General features: G+C 45.8%; 1 protein-coding gene across 1 annotated transcript in view; it reads left to right on the top strand.

Annotated features, from left to right (window-relative positions):
* Window positions 1-326: 326 nt before the first annotated feature.
* Window positions 327-17,888, top strand: part of CHRD (chordin) — a 67,765-nt gene continuing 50,203 nt past the window's right edge. Inside the window, exons 1-5 of the mRNA XM_084845710.1 lie at window positions 327-508; window positions 1,180-1,264; window positions 4,776-4,859; window positions 5,965-6,091; window positions 13,060-13,206. Coding sequence (XP_084701836.1) covers window positions 327-508; window positions 1,180-1,264; window positions 4,776-4,859; window positions 5,965-6,091; window positions 13,060-13,206 — 625 coding nt within the window. The remainder of the gene's footprint in view (window positions 509-1,179; window positions 1,265-4,775; window positions 4,860-5,964; window positions 6,092-13,059; window positions 13,207-17,888) is intronic.

The raw sequence follows: 17,888 nt of genomic DNA on the forward strand, positions 1-17,888 counted from the left end.
CCCAGATGTGTTGGACTACAGCTCCCACCATTCCCACCCAGTGGCCACACTGGCTGGGGATTATGGGAGTTGTAGTCTGATACGTCTGTTGCGTTGGGGAAAGCTGAACTGTAATGTGCAATTTTGGAAAGGAGAAGTGCTGGAGCTTGAGGCTGCAGTCCTGTGCACACTTACCTGGGAGTAAAACCCATTGAACACAGTGGGACTTACTTCTGAGTACGCTTGCCCAGGGAAAGTTGGCTTACTATATGACATGCACTCTGCAACCAGCAGATCCTGATTACAGGTGTGGGGGCCTGTGCTGCATTTCATCATTAGTAGGGAACATGCACTCTGCATGTGGCCTAAAGCACTCTTTACACAATCCAGTGGCCTTGGCAATAGAAACAAGTTTGAAGGGTAAACTCCTGGAGGAGTCCCAATTCAAATACAGCCTTGAAAAGATGTCCGTGGAGGCTGGTAGGGAGGAGGTCAATGTCTGCAGGATGAAGCTTTGCGGGATCAGCAGGTACCCCATGGCTTTAGAGGGGTGTTTTATTTGAGGAAGGGGAAATGCAGGCAGTTGTGGTGGGGTGGAGTCACGAAAGAGTTGCATTCCCCACACCTTACAACTGGAGGGGATTGCTAGAGCACACATCTTGCCTAGAGGCAGCGGAGGCTGGTGGCTCCAATGTCTGTGGGGTGGTGCATCGCTCTGGGTTTCAATCAGAACTCTAGAGGAGCTATCCAAGGTGCTTCACTCCTAAATGTGCACATAGGAGGTGCCAGCTTCAATCCCCTTCGCTTTTTTTTTAAAGGATCAGGTAGCAGGTGATAGAGAAAGACCTCTCTCTGCCTGAGACTCTAGAGAGATGCTGCCAGTCAGAATAGAAAATACTGATGGAAGACAGCTTCCTGTATTCATGTGTGCTGGCATGGCACAGAGGAGAATGGTGCTAGAGGGTTGACGGGTGTGCGGAGCTGGAGGCGCCAAAGCACCAGCTTTGCATGCAGAAGTTCCCAGGTTCGATCCCCAGCATCTCCAGTAAAGAGGACCTCACGCAGCAGGTTTGAGAAAGTCCTCTGCCACTCCGGTTGACCCTGCCAATCAATACTGGGCTAGATGGACTCCGCTTCATTCGAGGTTTCCAGGAGCACTCAAGGCTTTTTTCCCCATGCAGGGTGCTCTTTTGGCGGCAGGTTCTACAGGCTGGAGGACACGTGGCATCCTGACTTGGGGGAGCCCTTTGGCATCATGCATTGTGTTGTGTGCTCCTGCGAACCAGTGAGTATAATTTTGGGCATCTTGACTATATTTTTCAGGGGTGGGAAGAGAATCAGGCATTGTTAGGCTTGGGCCTACAAGGGCCCCTAAGTGTCCATCAGTGTCTATGGAAGTTTTCTTTTTCTCAGCTTAATTGGCAGGCAGGGGGCAATTTTCAAGGGAGATTACAGCTGGGGAGGGAAGAATTAACTCTCCCCTTTTCAAGGGGGATTGTAACTGGAGAGAGAGAAGGGGTAATACCCCTCCCCTCCAAGAATTAAAATCTTTCCATCGGTGACAGTGGGAAGTTTGTCCTAAGCTTACCTGTCTTGTAGCGGGGGGGGGGGGCAGGATTTCCAGGGGGAACACAGTTGGGGAAGGAAGGGTTAACCCTCCTTTCCCTGTGCGCTGTGGCTCTCCCAGATCTCCCCTCTACATGGCAATTCCATTTAGAAAAAAACATCCATTGATGCCAATGGAAAGATCGGGCCCTGAACCTTTCACGTGCCAAGCGATGTCTGTGTCTCGGAGCATCCTAATCTTCCAGCTTGGTTCTCCAAGATCTGTGGGTGGGGTGGGGGGATCTCTGTGCTCCTGCCATGAGAGCAGGACATGGTGCACTGAACCAAAGAGCGAGCCAAGAAGAGGGCGATTGACACACATACACCAGGTAGGGGAGATGCTCCTTTTTGTCCCTTCTGGGTTGAGAATCTCAGTGAAGGCCAATAAAGAGGTTGGATGGGAAGCGGCTTCTGTGGGAATCATTGCGGGTCAAATGTGGTGCATGTGTGTGGTATTTTTCTGGCGGACGTGGGTTGTTCCATGCCCCTGGCCTGCAGTATCCCTTAACCTGAAATGGAAGCCATTTCCCATCACTCACATGCCTCCCCCCAACTGAAATAGAGAACATCCTCCTCCCCCAGTGCAGTCACAGACGATACCTGGTAGCCAAGCTATACAGTGGGCAAAAAAAAATCAGCTTCTAGCTCTGGAAGTGACCTCCCCTTGCCCCACCTAATTGTCGCTTCCACACAGTCATCTTCCGAGTGCAGCCAGCATACATTTTCCAAATAATGTTTTACAATGATATCCCAAAATGGGGATGGTTCTGAGATACACACACAGAGAGAGACACGCACACACATGCACCACTTAGTATTTGATAGTTGACGTACAGTTGGCATTTGACAGTCTCAAATAGTGCCATAGATCAGCATTTGACCTTTGAACGTGTTTGACACATGTTTGACATTTAATGGTTTGTTTTTTTCTCACCAAACCTTACAGACCCCTTCCAACCCTACTGTTCTATGATTCTATGTGGGATAGATCCTTGCCTTCCTCCCCCTAATTACAACCTTGGCAGGTTCTCAATTCGCGTGTCTAGGATTTGAAGGATTGGGAGGGGGAGTAGGTTGCGCCAGAGTTATGGAGGACAGCTCGGCGGCAGTGGGGAGAAACCTGTCCTTGCAAGCGGAACAAGAGGAGCCGTCTGAAGAGTTTGGAAAAATGCGGAGCTTTGTAGAGCGAAGTGGGACAATGTGATTTTCTGCAGAGAGGAGTAAAAAAAGGCATCGCTGCTTGCTATGTCTTTAAAGTAATGTCTGTTTTTGCTCTCAGGGTGGGTCTCTGGGATGAGATTCTGTCCTCCACCAAGAACCATTTGGGTCATCTTGGACAAGTTCCTCGCTTAGACCTGGTTCATGCAACATGACAAGCCAGAGTACAGGTTGGGTATGGGTTGAGTGTGGGTTGTCATTAAACCATGGGTTGTTGTGTTGTGTGAACCCAGCTGTACCAACAAACCATGGTTTGTTAGCCATGAACAACCCACAGTTCACAACACAACAACAAACCATGGCTTCTCTTTGTGGATTGTTCATAGTTAACAAACATGGTTGGTTAGCACAGCTGAGTTCACACAAACCAACAACCCACACTTCAACAACAACCCACGGTTGAATGACGTGGTTCAACCCACTCTGGCTTATCATGTTGTGTGAACCCAGCCCATTATGTGATACCCATTCACTCTCACCAACAGTGTCTCTGTTGATTCTTTTGTTTTTATGTTAGGGTTGCATTTTATATTGAGCTGGATCCAGAACAGAACTATTTAAATCAATGGGACTATGTCTAACTTCAATTTGAATTCTATGGGTCTACTGAATAGAGTAGACTCTAAGTACAACTAAAGGCTTGATCCTATGCATGTTTAGACAGAAAAAAGTCCTACATCTCCCAGTATTGCTCAGCCAGCAATCCCCACGTACCTGGGGAATACTGGGAGTTGTAGGACTTCTTTCTGTCTAAACATGCATAGGATTGAGTCCTAAGTCTGGATTGAATCCATTATGTTGTTGTTTCGTACTGATTTTTATGTAAGCAGACTTTTGTACTATTGTAAAAAAAAAAATTAAATAACAGGGTATAACTAAATAAGCACATTAATAAGGAGATAGTGAAAATAAATCTCGTAACTTCTGCATTTGCAACTGCAATTTATTAGGGGAAATGTCTGTGCTTTGGACTTGTTTACATGTTTCCCCTCTGCAATACTCTGCACGTACTTTGCTGCATGATATGCTCCCAAAGCAATTCCCTGAAGTAAATCTGCCATTGGTATTCGTCCTCCTTGGAGGGAGAGGGCACCACAGTGCTTTTGCTCATGACTGGGATGGTGGCTCTGTCAGTCACAGCAATTGGAGAGACAAGAGAAGGGACCAGCTGTGACCTTGATATTGTCCTGGATACTGGAAGGAGGCAGCCCAGTTCCGTTGTATAACTCTTTGCACGCCGATAGAGCAGCTTTCCCCAACCTGACCAGCTGGGGGATGCTGAGAGTTGTAATCCCAAGGATCTGGAGGGTACCCGGTTGGAGAAGGCTGTGATAGAATATGTGAGCTGGCTTCTCCCAGCGTCCAGGAGAAATCAGAACTAGGGGAGAATGAATTTGCACCAAATAATGATGAATCCATAATGATGAATAATCACAGCATAGTCTTGGATTATTCACTGAATGCTCACTGAATATTTGATCTGAACATTTTGCATCCAGTTATGAATATACAACGATAAATGGTAGCTAGTGTGCAATGATATTTTTTTAGTATTTGATAGTTGATGTACAGTTGGCATTTGACAGTCCCAAATAGTGCCATAGATCAGCATTTGATCTTTTAACGTGTTTGACATTTAATGGCATTTTCTATTATTGCAACGTAATCATGATGAGTATTTAACTGTATTTGGTCAGTGATATGCAACAATATTTAGTATTTGATCACTGACAGCATTTGACCTTTCATATTTGATACCTGCCAAAGTCAAAGTAGTCGAGGAAAGCCAGCAAGCCAACTCAAATTGTGAAGTCAGATTTCACTTTCAAAACTAGCATTTTGAATTCTACATTTGAAATGACCCATTCACAATTTTTCCACTTTCCCAAGTTTTGTGAAATTCTTTCCCGCTCTGGGTTGGGGCTCATCCCTTTCGCCCTTCTTCCCCTGAACTTCTGGTTGACTCTTGACAGTGTGGGCACACCCATCAAGAACCGCTTCACTGTGATGCTTCCATCAGAGTAAACTACTCCTGTTCCCTGGAGGGAAATAGGAAAGTACCCATAAATCAAAAAGCATTGCACTGTGATGGGGTGCAGAACAATATATGGGTTGCAGGCCGGATTGCCCTCCCACCAAGCCCTCTTCCCAGTGCCAGCTAGGTTGCCAGCTAGCCCTCATTCCAGTGGAGGCTGGTGGCTTCGATGTCAGTGGGGCAGTGAATCCACGCTGGGTCTCAGTCAGAACTAGTCAGAACTCTAGAGGAGCTATCCAAGGTGCGCAACCAATCAGAACTCTAGAGCACCTTGGAGAGCTCCTTTACAGTTCTGACTGTTTCTGACTGAAACCCAGAGCAGATTCACTGCCCCACTGGTGTTGGACCAACGAGCTTTCACTGTCTTGTCCCCACTGTTATCTCTGATGTGGGACAATTGTTGGCCAAGCCCCACCCCTGGAAGAAACCTTGGCTCCGCAGGCCAGTTAAAGCTGGATAATCGCAGTAGCATTCAGCAGACACTACCTCTAATGTTCCAAACATTTCTCTGCATCATGGCCGGTATTGTACTGGACTCAGGCCTCGCAGGGATGTACCACCGACACTTTTTTATTTGCAGGGATGCTGATGTCATCTCCCACCCCCCAGAGAATTCTCTGTTTCCTCTGTGGTTAGCTATGGGAGGGATGACTTTTCCCAGCAACAGTATATTGTTCTTTGTTGTAATGTGCAGTATTAGGGGGTGGTTTTGTCTTGAATGGGCAATTAAGACCCAGTAGCTTTACAAAAGACCTGCTCTGAGCAGATGAAAACTCCTAGAACTGGTGTGTGGATATGGATCAATGCAGCTGGCTGCAATTTTGGACTCTCCTTTGGGATGTGGCTGTAAGGAGTCTCGTGAGGAGCACTCACACTCCAAAATTTACCACTGTACCACTGGTCATAACAGAAGCCTTCAAACTTCAATGAAAAAGGTTTCTCTGGAATTGACAGTGAGAGATTAATTGCAGATTCTGTGGTGTCCAGCAGCATGAATCCAAAAGCAGAGACTTTCATACAGCCCACGATCTGCAGCAAAGTGGACACATCATTTGTCCTAGAGACCCAGTGACTCTCTTGGCTGCAGGCCTCCCCCTTGTAAGGATTGTCTTTCTTTCCTTCCCCAGCAGAAGAATCGCCGTGGAAAGCCGGTGGGCAAAGTCAGCTGCAAGAACATTAAGCACAGCTGCCCCACCCCTCCATGCAGTGAGGCCGTTCTGCTGCCAGGACGCTGTTGCAAAACCTGTCCCAAGGGTAAGGGCTGACAGTGTGGGTGAGTCTTGCATTTGTCTAAGGCTCTGGCTCTCCAAATGTAAACCAGGCGTTCTGAGAGTTGTGTGCACGTCTCTGGCACTCCCCAAGAATGTGGACATTTTCACACGTGACACTCTGGCCTCGTTCTTCCTGAGGGGCTCGCTGTGTGACTGGGCTGTACCATTTCGGGCTGCAGGTGGGGCTCCCTTGACTGAATGCCTCTCCCTGTTAAAAGTGGGAGTGCATGGGCACAACAGTTTTTCTCGGCTTAATAAACCATGGGTTGTTGGACCAAGATTATTGAGTTGGATCCAGAGCAGACCCACTGAATGCAATGGGACTTCTGTGATTCATGTCTGACTTCAATGGGTCTACTGTAAGTATGACTAAGTCTGGATCCAACCCATTATCTTGTTTCATTACTGATAGTGAACCGAGCCTTCACTGGGGCTCATAAAGCTCACTGGGTAATCAGTCACTATCTCTCAACCTAACCGTCCTCATACAATTGGGGAGAGGGTCATGTATGCCACCCCCGGAGCTGTTTGGAGAAAGATCAGGATTAAAACATGTAGTAAATCAACTAATTTAATTTCCAGGTCTTTTAAGGTTATGGCAATTATACTCGATACAAATCATTCTAAATGTGTAGTGTGCATGGGTATATGTGCATATATATGCAACCATCTAGTCCGTGTGTGTGTGTGTGTGTGTGAATATATGTGTGTGTGTGTGTGTGTATGCATGCATGTCTCCCTTAGTTGTGCTGTGACCCATGAGGACTAGAAGCTTTTTTGGGGGGGGAGGAAGAGGCAGGTTTCCCATAATTCTAGGCACCCACATTGTATACCAGAATGTGGGGAGGATATGGGTATCAAACACTTTCCCAGAACAGCCCCTCAAGCTGCATCCTTTCCAATATTCATTGGCAGCAGTTTGCTGATTTACCTTCAAGTCTGTTGCAGTTTATTGGACTTTGAGAACTACCTATTTGCATGATTATAGAGGGGAAAATAAGCCACGATGGCTTATTTCCCCCACTGCATGTGCCGGTCATATGCAGGGTGCGTGTGGGGATTTGTGTAATTACCCTTATTAGTGCAGCTTGCCATGTCATGTGAACCTGGCACAGGTGGCTTGTTGCTGTGGGTAACAAGCCACCCCAGAACCCTACAACAGCCCAATCACTTTATTAAGAACCCGCTGTATGTTACACACTTCTCAGATGGCAGACAGAAGGGAAGGATATCCAAAGAAACAGACATACGTTGATCTCTTGTTTATTTGGTGTGTTGATTTTGTGCATTGAACAGTGTCTGCTTCCCCTGTATAGTCTATTTTCCCATTTGTTTGGGTCTGTCATGACAACTGGGAAGAAGGGAGTTTGTCTGTGACCATACCACCCTGAACACACCTGCTCTTGTTTCATGCCATCATCTAAGCAGAGTTAGTAGTGTTTGGATGGGAGAGTGCCTGGAAGTACCAGGTGCTGTACGTTTCACAAGAAGCATTTTGGTATATGACAGTGATTCTTGCTTTGGATGCGAGAGACCGTGGGTTCAAATCTCAGACAAGCCCACGCAGCTAGTGATGGGTGAGCTCCCGCTGGCTTGAATAGGATGGGCTTGGATAGAAACCAAGCTACCCCCACTCCCCCAAAATCAGAAAATAGGTTGGCTTATTTCTGTGCCAGTCTGAATTCTGATTGAGCCTCTCCCACCTACCAATTTTCCAAACATTCCCCACTTAGTGGACTGTTACTCAGGTGACAGCAAGTGGGGCAAAGGAAGGGAGGGAAATCTCTCCCTTCTCTGGTGTCTTGAGAAGAAACGGGGGGCGGGGGCATATTGCTCACCTTGTATTTGAGGTGAGCATTAAGAGCCCAACTCATTTTTCCAAGTCTAGAAATATGAATCTCTATGAGAGAGCTGTACCATGATAGTGGAGAGCTGTTGCCTTTGTGCCTTTTTGTCTGCTTCCCAGAGGCATCTGTCTAAACTAAATGCTGGATTAGGCAGATCTTTGCTCCTATCCAGCTGGACTTTTCTTATTTTTAACTTTACTGCTAAAAGTGGTGGCAGTACCATCAAGGGTAGTTGTGGGGACCGGGACCAGTCCAGAACATGGTTGGGGAAAAGGTGTTCCTTGTGTGGGTTAACATGAAGGAGGGCCAGAAGTACTGGATGCTATTTAGAGTCAGCTCGGGGCAGGGGGGGGTGCCACCCTAAAAGAGCCAGGGTGAGGCGGGTGCCTTCTGCAAACAGTATCCCCAGTCCCTGGCTAAGTTGCACAGAGGCACAATCAATTTGCATAGTGCTGGCCATTGTGGAAGCAGCCGTGAGCCAGGAGAGAATTGTGTCACTCCAGCCGGTTGCTTAGCTTCCCGGAGTGATGGAGTTGTCCTGTTGTTGCTTTGTGCCTATGTGATTTGCACAAACACAATTAGCTTTGTCCCAATAAGGATTACATAATAACAGCTTTTGTACGGAATCTTTTCCAAGTAGCATGCAGACAAGTTCCCTGACAAAAGCTGCCTCCAGCTGGGCTGGCTGATCCTCACACCCGCTAAGGTGGAATACTTGGATTTGTGCCAAGGGGTGTCCATTGATTTCAGTGGGATTGCTCTGGCTTGAATCAAAGCAATTTTTTTTTTTTTTTGATTAGCTGTTTTGTAGATCAGGTTGTGAATGGAAGAAGGGAGCCAGGGATCTGACCTTGCGAGAACCACTTGTCGCTTGGGAAATTGGTCAAAGCTCTTTTCTAGTTGTGTAACCACATGGCCGTCAGTCGGTATTAGAAACAGTGCAGTTTAAGGGGAAAATAGACTTTCACTTCACTGGGAAGGAGCAGGGTGGTGACCTTTGGAGCCACACAACATTCCATTGGTGCATCTTCATGCCAGATGACACTTTCTACACGTGAGCTCTGTGTAGACAGTTGCATGAATTCCACCTATAGTTTGTCATGCATGAACAATGCATGCATGTCTGTTTTGGCATGGGCACATGTGAAGCTGTCGCCCCTGGCATGATAAACCACTGGGCAGGACTCATGCATTTATTTATACACAAGTCAGATTTTCATGTAGGGTACTGGTCTTGTACAAAATGTTTGTTTATCATGTTTAGATCCCATCAATTTGACTCAAAGAGCCTCCATGGCTGCTCATGGCTGTTAATATAAATTAACAAATATATAGTAAGCACAATCCATTAACATGCACTACAAAAACTAGAGCTAAGCCAAAATAGCACCCATTATTATTGAATTTCAAGGAACCCAAGGTGGTTCACATAGCCCTCCTCTTCTCCATTTTTATCCTCACAACAGCCCTGTGAGGTAAATTAGGTTGAGAATTGGTGCCTGGCCCTAAGTCACCCAGTAAACTTCATAGGCAAATGCGGACTAGAAAAAAAAGTCTCCCTAGTTCCCCCCCCACACACACACACACACTTTGCTATTCACCTTATGTGCTGAGAAGAGGGTCCTGCTTTTGGTGATTCTTCTGGGGCTCTGTGAACAGGGGTGGAGTGTTTGGTCATCTTACCAGTGGCAGCAATACTGGCCATGCTTCTTGTTGCTACTCGGCACCCCCCCCCCCAGCTGCATGTCATAATGTCAGAGTGAGGGTAGAAAGCACTGCCTTCACTCTGATTTTACTTCATGACAATAGCACATAACGAATCAGATTTGGCTACGCAATGACATCACAAAGCCAATGCAGAGTGGAGGCAAGAAGCATTGCCTTCACTCTGTTTTGGCTTCATGGCAAAAGCATATAACAAAATCATATAAACAAAAGAAAGGGTGAACAAGGTGAATGGATGGATTTTTCTGAAAAGTTTTGGCTGTCAAGAATCTCCCCTTCTATGCCAAATTTTTTAGTTTTATAATGTTTGGCTCAGCTTGAATAAAACCGAACATAACTAAAATGTAAGAACAGTATCAGGAACATGACATGGTCCAATTAGTAGCCCCTTCAAAGTCTTTCAATATAAACTCATTTTTACAGCTTTCCTGACAGCTCCAGTGGAATGAGGCTGGCAGGCTTCTCTTGTTCCATAAGGAAGGAGTCTCCACACAGAAGACCTTACTTCTAGTAGAAATGAAACAACTCATATGGGGGGAAGGAATCTAAAACAAAGTCCATGATGTGGAACAACATTGGGATGGGCAGCAGAGCAGACCTTATGGCTTGATGCTGCATTACTTTTTTGACACAGTGAAGTTAATGCAAGTTGGCTTTAAAATGTCAGTTTCACATGGTGAATATTTTGGTTTCTTGCAGGCAAGGGAATCACAGTGAAAGCGAGACTTTGTCCTGAGGTGGTTAATTGCACAAGGCGTTCTTGGTGTTCTGGAGGCCAAGTGAGCCCCTGTGGCCTGCCTCACCAAACAGTTTATGAAATACCACCCAAATATACATTTGGATATCATAAATAAAAGCACATTTGGGCAGCATTAATGATCACATGTGGATGTCATAAATTCTGGCATTTCTGTCACATTTTACTCCCAGCCCAGTGCTGCCGTGTTCAGCATTAGCAAACTTCCACGTAAGCTAGCAAAGTTGGGAGATCCACTTTCCGCATGTTATGCCAGGGACATTTGGCAAGTCTGTTCCAATACTAGTTACATATTCACTGCCAGACCTGATGTGATGAGACAGCCGCTGTTGTTCATTCACATGTCTGTCCAGTTCACATTTAAAATGGTGTGCAGGGAGGGGGGGGGTGTTATTTGAACATGGAAGGGGGAGTGTGTGTGAAAGAACCTGGATTCTGCCATCTCTCTCCCCTCTCCACCTTGCTTTACTCCATTGCTTTCAAGCACTTTTCTTGAAAAAAAACTTTTCTTGTTTTTTTTTTCAGAGCCAACCTAGGAGAAAAATAACATGCAATGATAAGAGTGTGGGAGGTAGAGAGAGTTTAACTCCTTTCACCTGCTCACCCCTTTTAATGTTAAAATAAGACACAAACCCCACTGTAGACCTGAACAAGGCACAGTGCCGGCACAAAAAAGACTGCGCCCTAAAGCAGGCCCAAATGGCACCCCCCTCCTTCCTATTAGTGCCAACCAGGGTTGGTGTCAAAGATAGGCATGATTGGTTAGGGACCTGCCAAGGGCCCAGATCCCAGCTGGGGCCCACTAACAGCAGCTCTCCTGGAGTTGCTCCTCCTCTTCACTTTGCAACCCATCAAGAAAGCAGGTGGTAGAAATGATGAGAAAAAGCATGAGGGACGATAGCAGCTGGTGACAATCGTGGTGAGAAGGAGACTCAGTGAGGGTGTCTGGCGCAAGGGCCCTCATAACCTGGAGCCGGCACTGGGGCCAACGTTTTAGGAGTCTGGCTGCACAATGAAGACATCCGTTTTGGCCTGAGGGGGCAGACACATTAACAACCAACATGGCTGCGCCCATCACTTCTAACGTGGCCCTCAGACAGGGTTGGTCTAACATCCTGTCCTTTCAGGTGGTTAGGTCGATGAGGCCGCAGGGCATGGCTCTGGGGCCTCATCACTTCTAATTTGGCCCCAGAGTACGTGGTGGCACAGACGTTAGGGAACTGCCTGTCCAGGGAGAGCTGTCTGGACACCTTCCTCTGTTCACATCCCTGACAAGTGAAGGCTGTTTTGGCAGTCTTTTACGTCAGAGGAGGAAGTGTTACATAACCAGAAATCGTGAATTGTTTGGTTTGTGGGCTTGAAAAAACATGTTTGTGTTTTTTAGGATTGTATGTGTGTTTTATGGCTTGTTGTGTCTGTGGTTTGTGTGTGTGGTTTAGATTGTTGTACACTGTTTTGAACGTTATAGTAGAAAAGTGCTTTATAAATGAAAAAAACAGGCAGTGTGAGGCAACGTTTGGGGGGTAGCACCTGATTTATGGAGTGCCCTTCGCAGATATATCCACCTGGCTTTTTTTTGGTTAAGTTTTAGGCACCAGGGGAAGACCTTTTTATTTCCCCATTTTAAAAAATTTAACTGATTTTTTAATTTTTCATGACAGCTAGTTCTTGTCTGCTATTTTACCTGCTGCTTTCACACTGGTCTATTACAAATAAATGTACTAATATATGTACTAATAAAATATTTGTAATCTATGTTGTTTTGATGGTGTATTTTTAATTTTTGGGACTTTGGAAAGTTGCCTAGGTTGAAAAGTGGGCTATGCATTTTAGAAATTAATAAAGAGAAATACAATAAAACTGCCTCAAGTGACAGGTTTTGGACTCCATTATAGGTGGCTAATGTCCTGTTATTTCACGTGTTTTTATTACATTTTACCACAGTGTATGGGGAAGAGCCATTTTGATTTGCTTCCCACATAGGCCAAAATGTCTTAATTTAGCTTTGCAGTTGGGAGGCCCTTCCTTCACACATGAAATCTTTCCTACATGGACATAATCTCTGGGGTCCCATATGTGGTGCCTGTGGGCATCAGCGCACCCATAGACTTCTCTCTCAGTGCTCAGCAAAGTCCCCTGCCTCTCCCAGTTTTTTTGTTTTTTTTAAGTTGGGGTTTGGTTGCAAAGTGAGGCAACTGGCTAGCAGCCAGCCACCATCTCTACTTTCTTTTCTCAGAATGCTGTTGGGTCCATATGGGCCCAGAAGCTGTAAAATGAGTGTTTTGTGATCAGCTGTGCCCACCATGGCAGCCATTTTGTGAATGGACACACAGCATGGCACCAGTATTTTGTGACAGCACCCATGACATTTTCTCAAAATATTGAGAAATATTTTTCTCGCCAGCCGAAAAGCGTTGGGGAGAGGGTGTTGGAAAATGGCATCAGTGTATCTAATGTATCTAATTCCCTTATTCACCCCTCTTTTGTGATTTTGTAGCTAAAGCCAGAAACGGGGAGGGTGATGGTGGAGGATTCGAGGCCTGTTCTTGTATTAGGCCTTGATTCTGTGATGCCAAAAAGGGAGGGGGGGAACAACTTCCTTCCTGTTGTCTTGTCATGCAGCCACTCCCAGCACCCTGGAGAAGAGACATGAGCTGCTGTTTGACAACGCTGAGTATTTCCGGGATAAGGAAGATGACTTGCATAGGAACTACAATGACCGCGCCTATCTCAGCTCTGAGGACTTGGTCCGAGATGACAGCCACATAGGTATGGACAGGACTTTGCAGTGTGGTGGCAGGGTGTGCAGGAGCAGTGTTGTAGAAGAGCCTGGGCTCGCAGGGTGGAAGCACCATGATTCTTTGATTAGCAGGGACAATTACGTCATCTGTCGCCCCCCTCAGACTTTGCTGTTCCCTCTGAGTTTAGGTGCAATCCTCACAGTAGCTGTGGTTGGGAGGGAATGGATTTTCTCAGCAACAAGTTGTGAGCTATCCCTGTTGTAATGCAAAGCATTTTGGTGTGGCTTGGTCTTGAATGGGCAAGTAAGACCCATTAGCTTTACACCTCTAAAACTGGTTTGACTTTGAGATAAAATGTTTCTTCTTGGTGCCGGGAAAAGAAATTATTGGAAACTCTTGCGTTGATGTGTGTGCATGTGATGAGTATTATATCACATATATAATATAAACACGTATATAGATATGGATCAACACGGCTACCTGCATTTTTGGACTCTCCTTGGAGGTGTGGCTATAGGGATTGTCATCCCTGCACTTCAGAATTTACCACTACACCACTGTGCAGGATGTAGTAGGGAGTAGACAAAGAATTCAACTTCCTGAGAATCCAATTTTTCATGTCACTGCATCCTTGTTGCAGCAGATATGTGTGAAAACGTGTGGGTGAGGTCTTCTGATATCTCGGAAGATAGAGGTTTGTGGCTGAATATGGTTTCCAGTGAGTGGGGGCAGGACATGAGAGCCCTATTTAGCCCCTTCCCCCCCCCCAACTATGCAAAATCACAACAAAACAAGCTGGTTAAGGGTGCAAGCCTATTGGGATAGGTGGCCACCTCCGAACTTGGAGGTGACCGCCTATCCAATACAGGGCAGGAGAAGCATGGAGGGGATCATCCCCTCTGTGATTCAGCCGCCCTGCATTTACAGCTAGAGAGCCATGGGATCTCAGAGCGCGGGAAGCAGCAGCCAGACGACACGTGGGATGTGTTGTACTGGCATTTCCAACTTCCCCGCCCCAACACTCCCCCAGAAATGCCCAGTTTCTGCTGCTCCATGCTCCTCTTCAGAGTGTAGAGCACAGGGCCATTCCGCGCTGCCTAAGAGGGAGCGCGGGAGGGGGTAGAGGTCAGTTCTCAGGGAACCGACCTATCCTATGGCCATCTAACCACTGATTAGCGGCCATAGGATTGCTCCCTAAATTATGCAAAATAAAAAGAATTATGCAAAGTTGCTCAGTTTTAATCATTCATAGAGTTAGCAGAATCCAGTATTTCCTGGCTCAGAATTTGGCTCATCCAGGGGCATAAATCTCAAACGTAGTAGCACAGAATTGTTTTAGAAAATGTGGGATGGGTGATTTCATAGATTTAGAAAAACTGAGGAAAGAATTAGAAAAGGTGGGATTTAGAAAAAAGCTTACAGAAATTACAGAGTACTTTCCAAAATGTGTTGGAAAAGAAAAAAAAGTGGCATCCTGTGATTCCATAGATTAGAAATGAAATGACTTGGATACTGTATTGATGAAGATATACAAATCTATAAATGGTAATTTTTAAAAGTCAGTTTCCTGGATCAGTTTATGAGTGTGGGTAGGAATATATGTATCGCATTTAAATGCACTTGAATTGTATGTTTTAATATTTTCATGGTTGTAGTATGAGTAAGGATGTCCTTTTTCTTGTGTATGTTTAGGCATTTATTAAATTATTTTTAATTTAAAGATATGATAGAGGCATCGTTGCACATGCAAAACCCTTCACCACTTGTTTGACTAGAAAGTATAGCAGGGGAAGGTGACTGCTGATTGCTATGACGCACTTGTTGAAAGCTGTACTATTAATTTAAGACTTAGGTTCCCTTGATTGTGCAATCTTTGGTCTTTTGCCACCAGCTGTACTAATTCCTCTGTTATGTAGAAGCAGGGGGATTTTCAGTGGCATAACATGAATTTCTTTAGGACTCCTAAAACCTACATTTGCTGGCCCCCAGGGTTCAAACTAGATGAATAGGAGAAGGGTGTCCATGTGCCCTCTTTTATAGAGGTCAGTCCTCTATTTGAAGGAATGCCAAAGGACAGTCCTCTATTTGAAGGCTCTCTAGTCCAATTCTGGTTTAAAGATAAAGAACCATAAGAAGATGAGCTTGGTAGCCCCATCGAGAGCATCTGGATCAAAATAAATGGAGCAAAGAATAAAAGGAACCTGGTGGTCGGAGTCTACTACCAGCCGCCCAACCAAGGAGAAGACGAGAATGAAACTTTTGAAAAGCAAATAGCCAATGTTTTAAGGAAGCATGATGTAGTAGTAATGGGGGACTTCAATTTCCCCAGTATTTGTTGGGAGACACATTCTGCAAAACATGGCCCCTCCAGGAAATTCCTGAGTTGTGTGGCAGATAACTTCCTCCTACAGAAAGTAGAGGAAGGAACTAGAGGATCGGCTATCCTTGATTTGATCCTAACCAACAGAGACGACTTAGTGGATAAAGTAGCAATTACAGGAACTCTGGGGGAAAGCAACCATGTTGTACTTGAGTTCTTGGTTCTAAGGGAAGCAAAAGCCGAGGGTAGTCAAACGCGTACCCTGGATTTTAGGAAAGCTGATTTCAATAAACTCAGAACAATGAACAGTAAGGTCCCATGGCAAGCGACACTAATGAGAAAAGGAGTCCAAGATGGGTGGGAGCTTTTAAAAAAGGAAATTCTCAAGGCACAATCACAAACAATTCCAACAAGAAGAAAAGGTAGAAGACAACAGAAGAAGCCAATGTGGCTTCACAAAAAGCTTAGGGGTGACCTGAAAACAAAAAAGGACACATATAGGAAGTGGAAAGAAGGCCAAGTAACAAAGGAAGAGTACAGGCAGGTAGCACAGAATTGCAGGGATGGCGTCAGGAAGGCTAAAGCTGAGAACGAGCTGAGGTTAGCAAGGGATGCTAAAAACAACAAAAAGGCTTTCTTCAGCTACGTGCGTAGTAAAAGGCAGAGGAAAGAAATGGTTGTTCAGCTATTAAATAAGGATGGCAAAACGATAACAGATGACAAAGAAAAGGCAGAGGTGCTCAATTCCTACTTTGGCTCAGTCTTCTCCCAAAAGAGGGTCCATGACCCCCCTGGCAAAGGCGAAGTGCAGGCTGAAGGGGCAGGATTGCAGCTTGAGATCGATAGGCATATGGTCAAGGAACACCTAATTACTTTGAATGAGTTCAGATCTCCAGGGCCAGATGAACTGCACCCTAGAGTAATAAAGGAACTGGCAGAAGAACTCTCAGAACCGCTGTCTATTCTCTTTGAGAAATCATGGAGGACCGGGGAAGTGCCAGATGACTGGAGGAGGGCTAACGTTGTCCCTATCTTCAAAAAGGCTAAGAAGGAGGAACCTGGGAACTACAGACCAGGCAGTCTGACATCAATCCCTGGGAAAATTCTGGAGCAGATGATAAAGCAATCCATCTGGAAGCACCTTGAAAACAATGCCGTGATTACTCGAAGCCAACATGGATTTGTCAAAAACAAGTCCTGCCAGACAAATTTGATCTCATTTTTTGATCAAGTAACCTCCCTTGTGGACCGTGGGAATGCTGTAGACATCATATACCTCGACTTCAGCAAAGCTTTCGACAAAGTGCCCCATGATATCCTGCTGAGCAAACTAGCTCAAAGTGGGCCAGATGAAACAACGATCCGGTGGATCCACAGTTGGCTACAGAATCGGACTCCAAGAGTGCTTATCAACGGGACCTTCTCCAACTGGGGAGAGGTAATGACTGGGGTACCGCAGGGCTCAGTCCTGGGCCCAGTGCTCTTCGACATTTTTATTAATGACTTGGAGGAGGAGGTGCAGGGAATGCTGATCAAATTTGCAGATGACACAAAATCGGGCGGGATAGCTAATACTTTGGAAGACAGAAACAAAATTCAAAGTGATCTGGATAGACTGGAGCGCTGGGCAGAAAACAACAGAATGACATTTAATAGGGACAAATGCCAAGTTCTGCACCTCGGAAAAAGAAACCAAATGCACAGTTACAAGATGGGGGATACGTGGCTCAACAACACTACAAGCGAGAAAGATCTTGGAATTGTTGTCGATCACAAGCTGAATATGAGCCAACAATGTGATGTGGCTGCAAAAAAGGCAAATGCTCTTTTGGGCTGCATTAATAGAAGCATAGCTTCCAAATCCCAGGAAGTACTAGTTCCCCTCTACTCAGCACTGGTTAGGCCTCATCTGGAGTACTGTGTCCAGTTCTGGGCACCACACTTTAAGAAGGATGGAGACAAATTGGAGAGGGTTCAGAGGAGGGCAACAAAGATGATCAGAGGACTGGAAACAAAGCCCTATGAAGAGAGACTGAAAGAACTGGGCATGTTTAGCCTCGAGAAGAGAAGACTGAGGGGAGATATGATACCACTCTTCAAGTACTTGAAAGGTTGTCACAGAGAGGAAGGCCAGGATCTCTCCTTGATCATCCCAGAGTGCAGGACATGGAATCATGGGCTCAAGTTACAGGAAGCCAGATTCTGGCTGAACATCAGGAAAAACTTCCTGACTGTTAGAGCAATACAGCAATGGAACCAATTACCTGGGGAGGTGGTGGGCTCTCCCACACTGGAGGCATTCAAGACGAGGCTGGACAGCCATCTGTCAGGGATGCTCTGACTTGGATTCCTGCACTGAGCAGGGGGTTGGTCTCCATGGCCTTGTAGGC

The sequence above is a fragment of the Heloderma suspectum genome, chromosome 3 (assembly GCF_057233095.1).
Source record: "Heloderma suspectum isolate Gila_16-S chromosome 3, 16-S_ref, whole genome shotgun sequence".
In the NCBI taxonomy this organism is placed as follows: Eukaryota; Metazoa; Chordata; class Lepidosauria; order Squamata; family Helodermatidae; genus Heloderma; species Heloderma suspectum.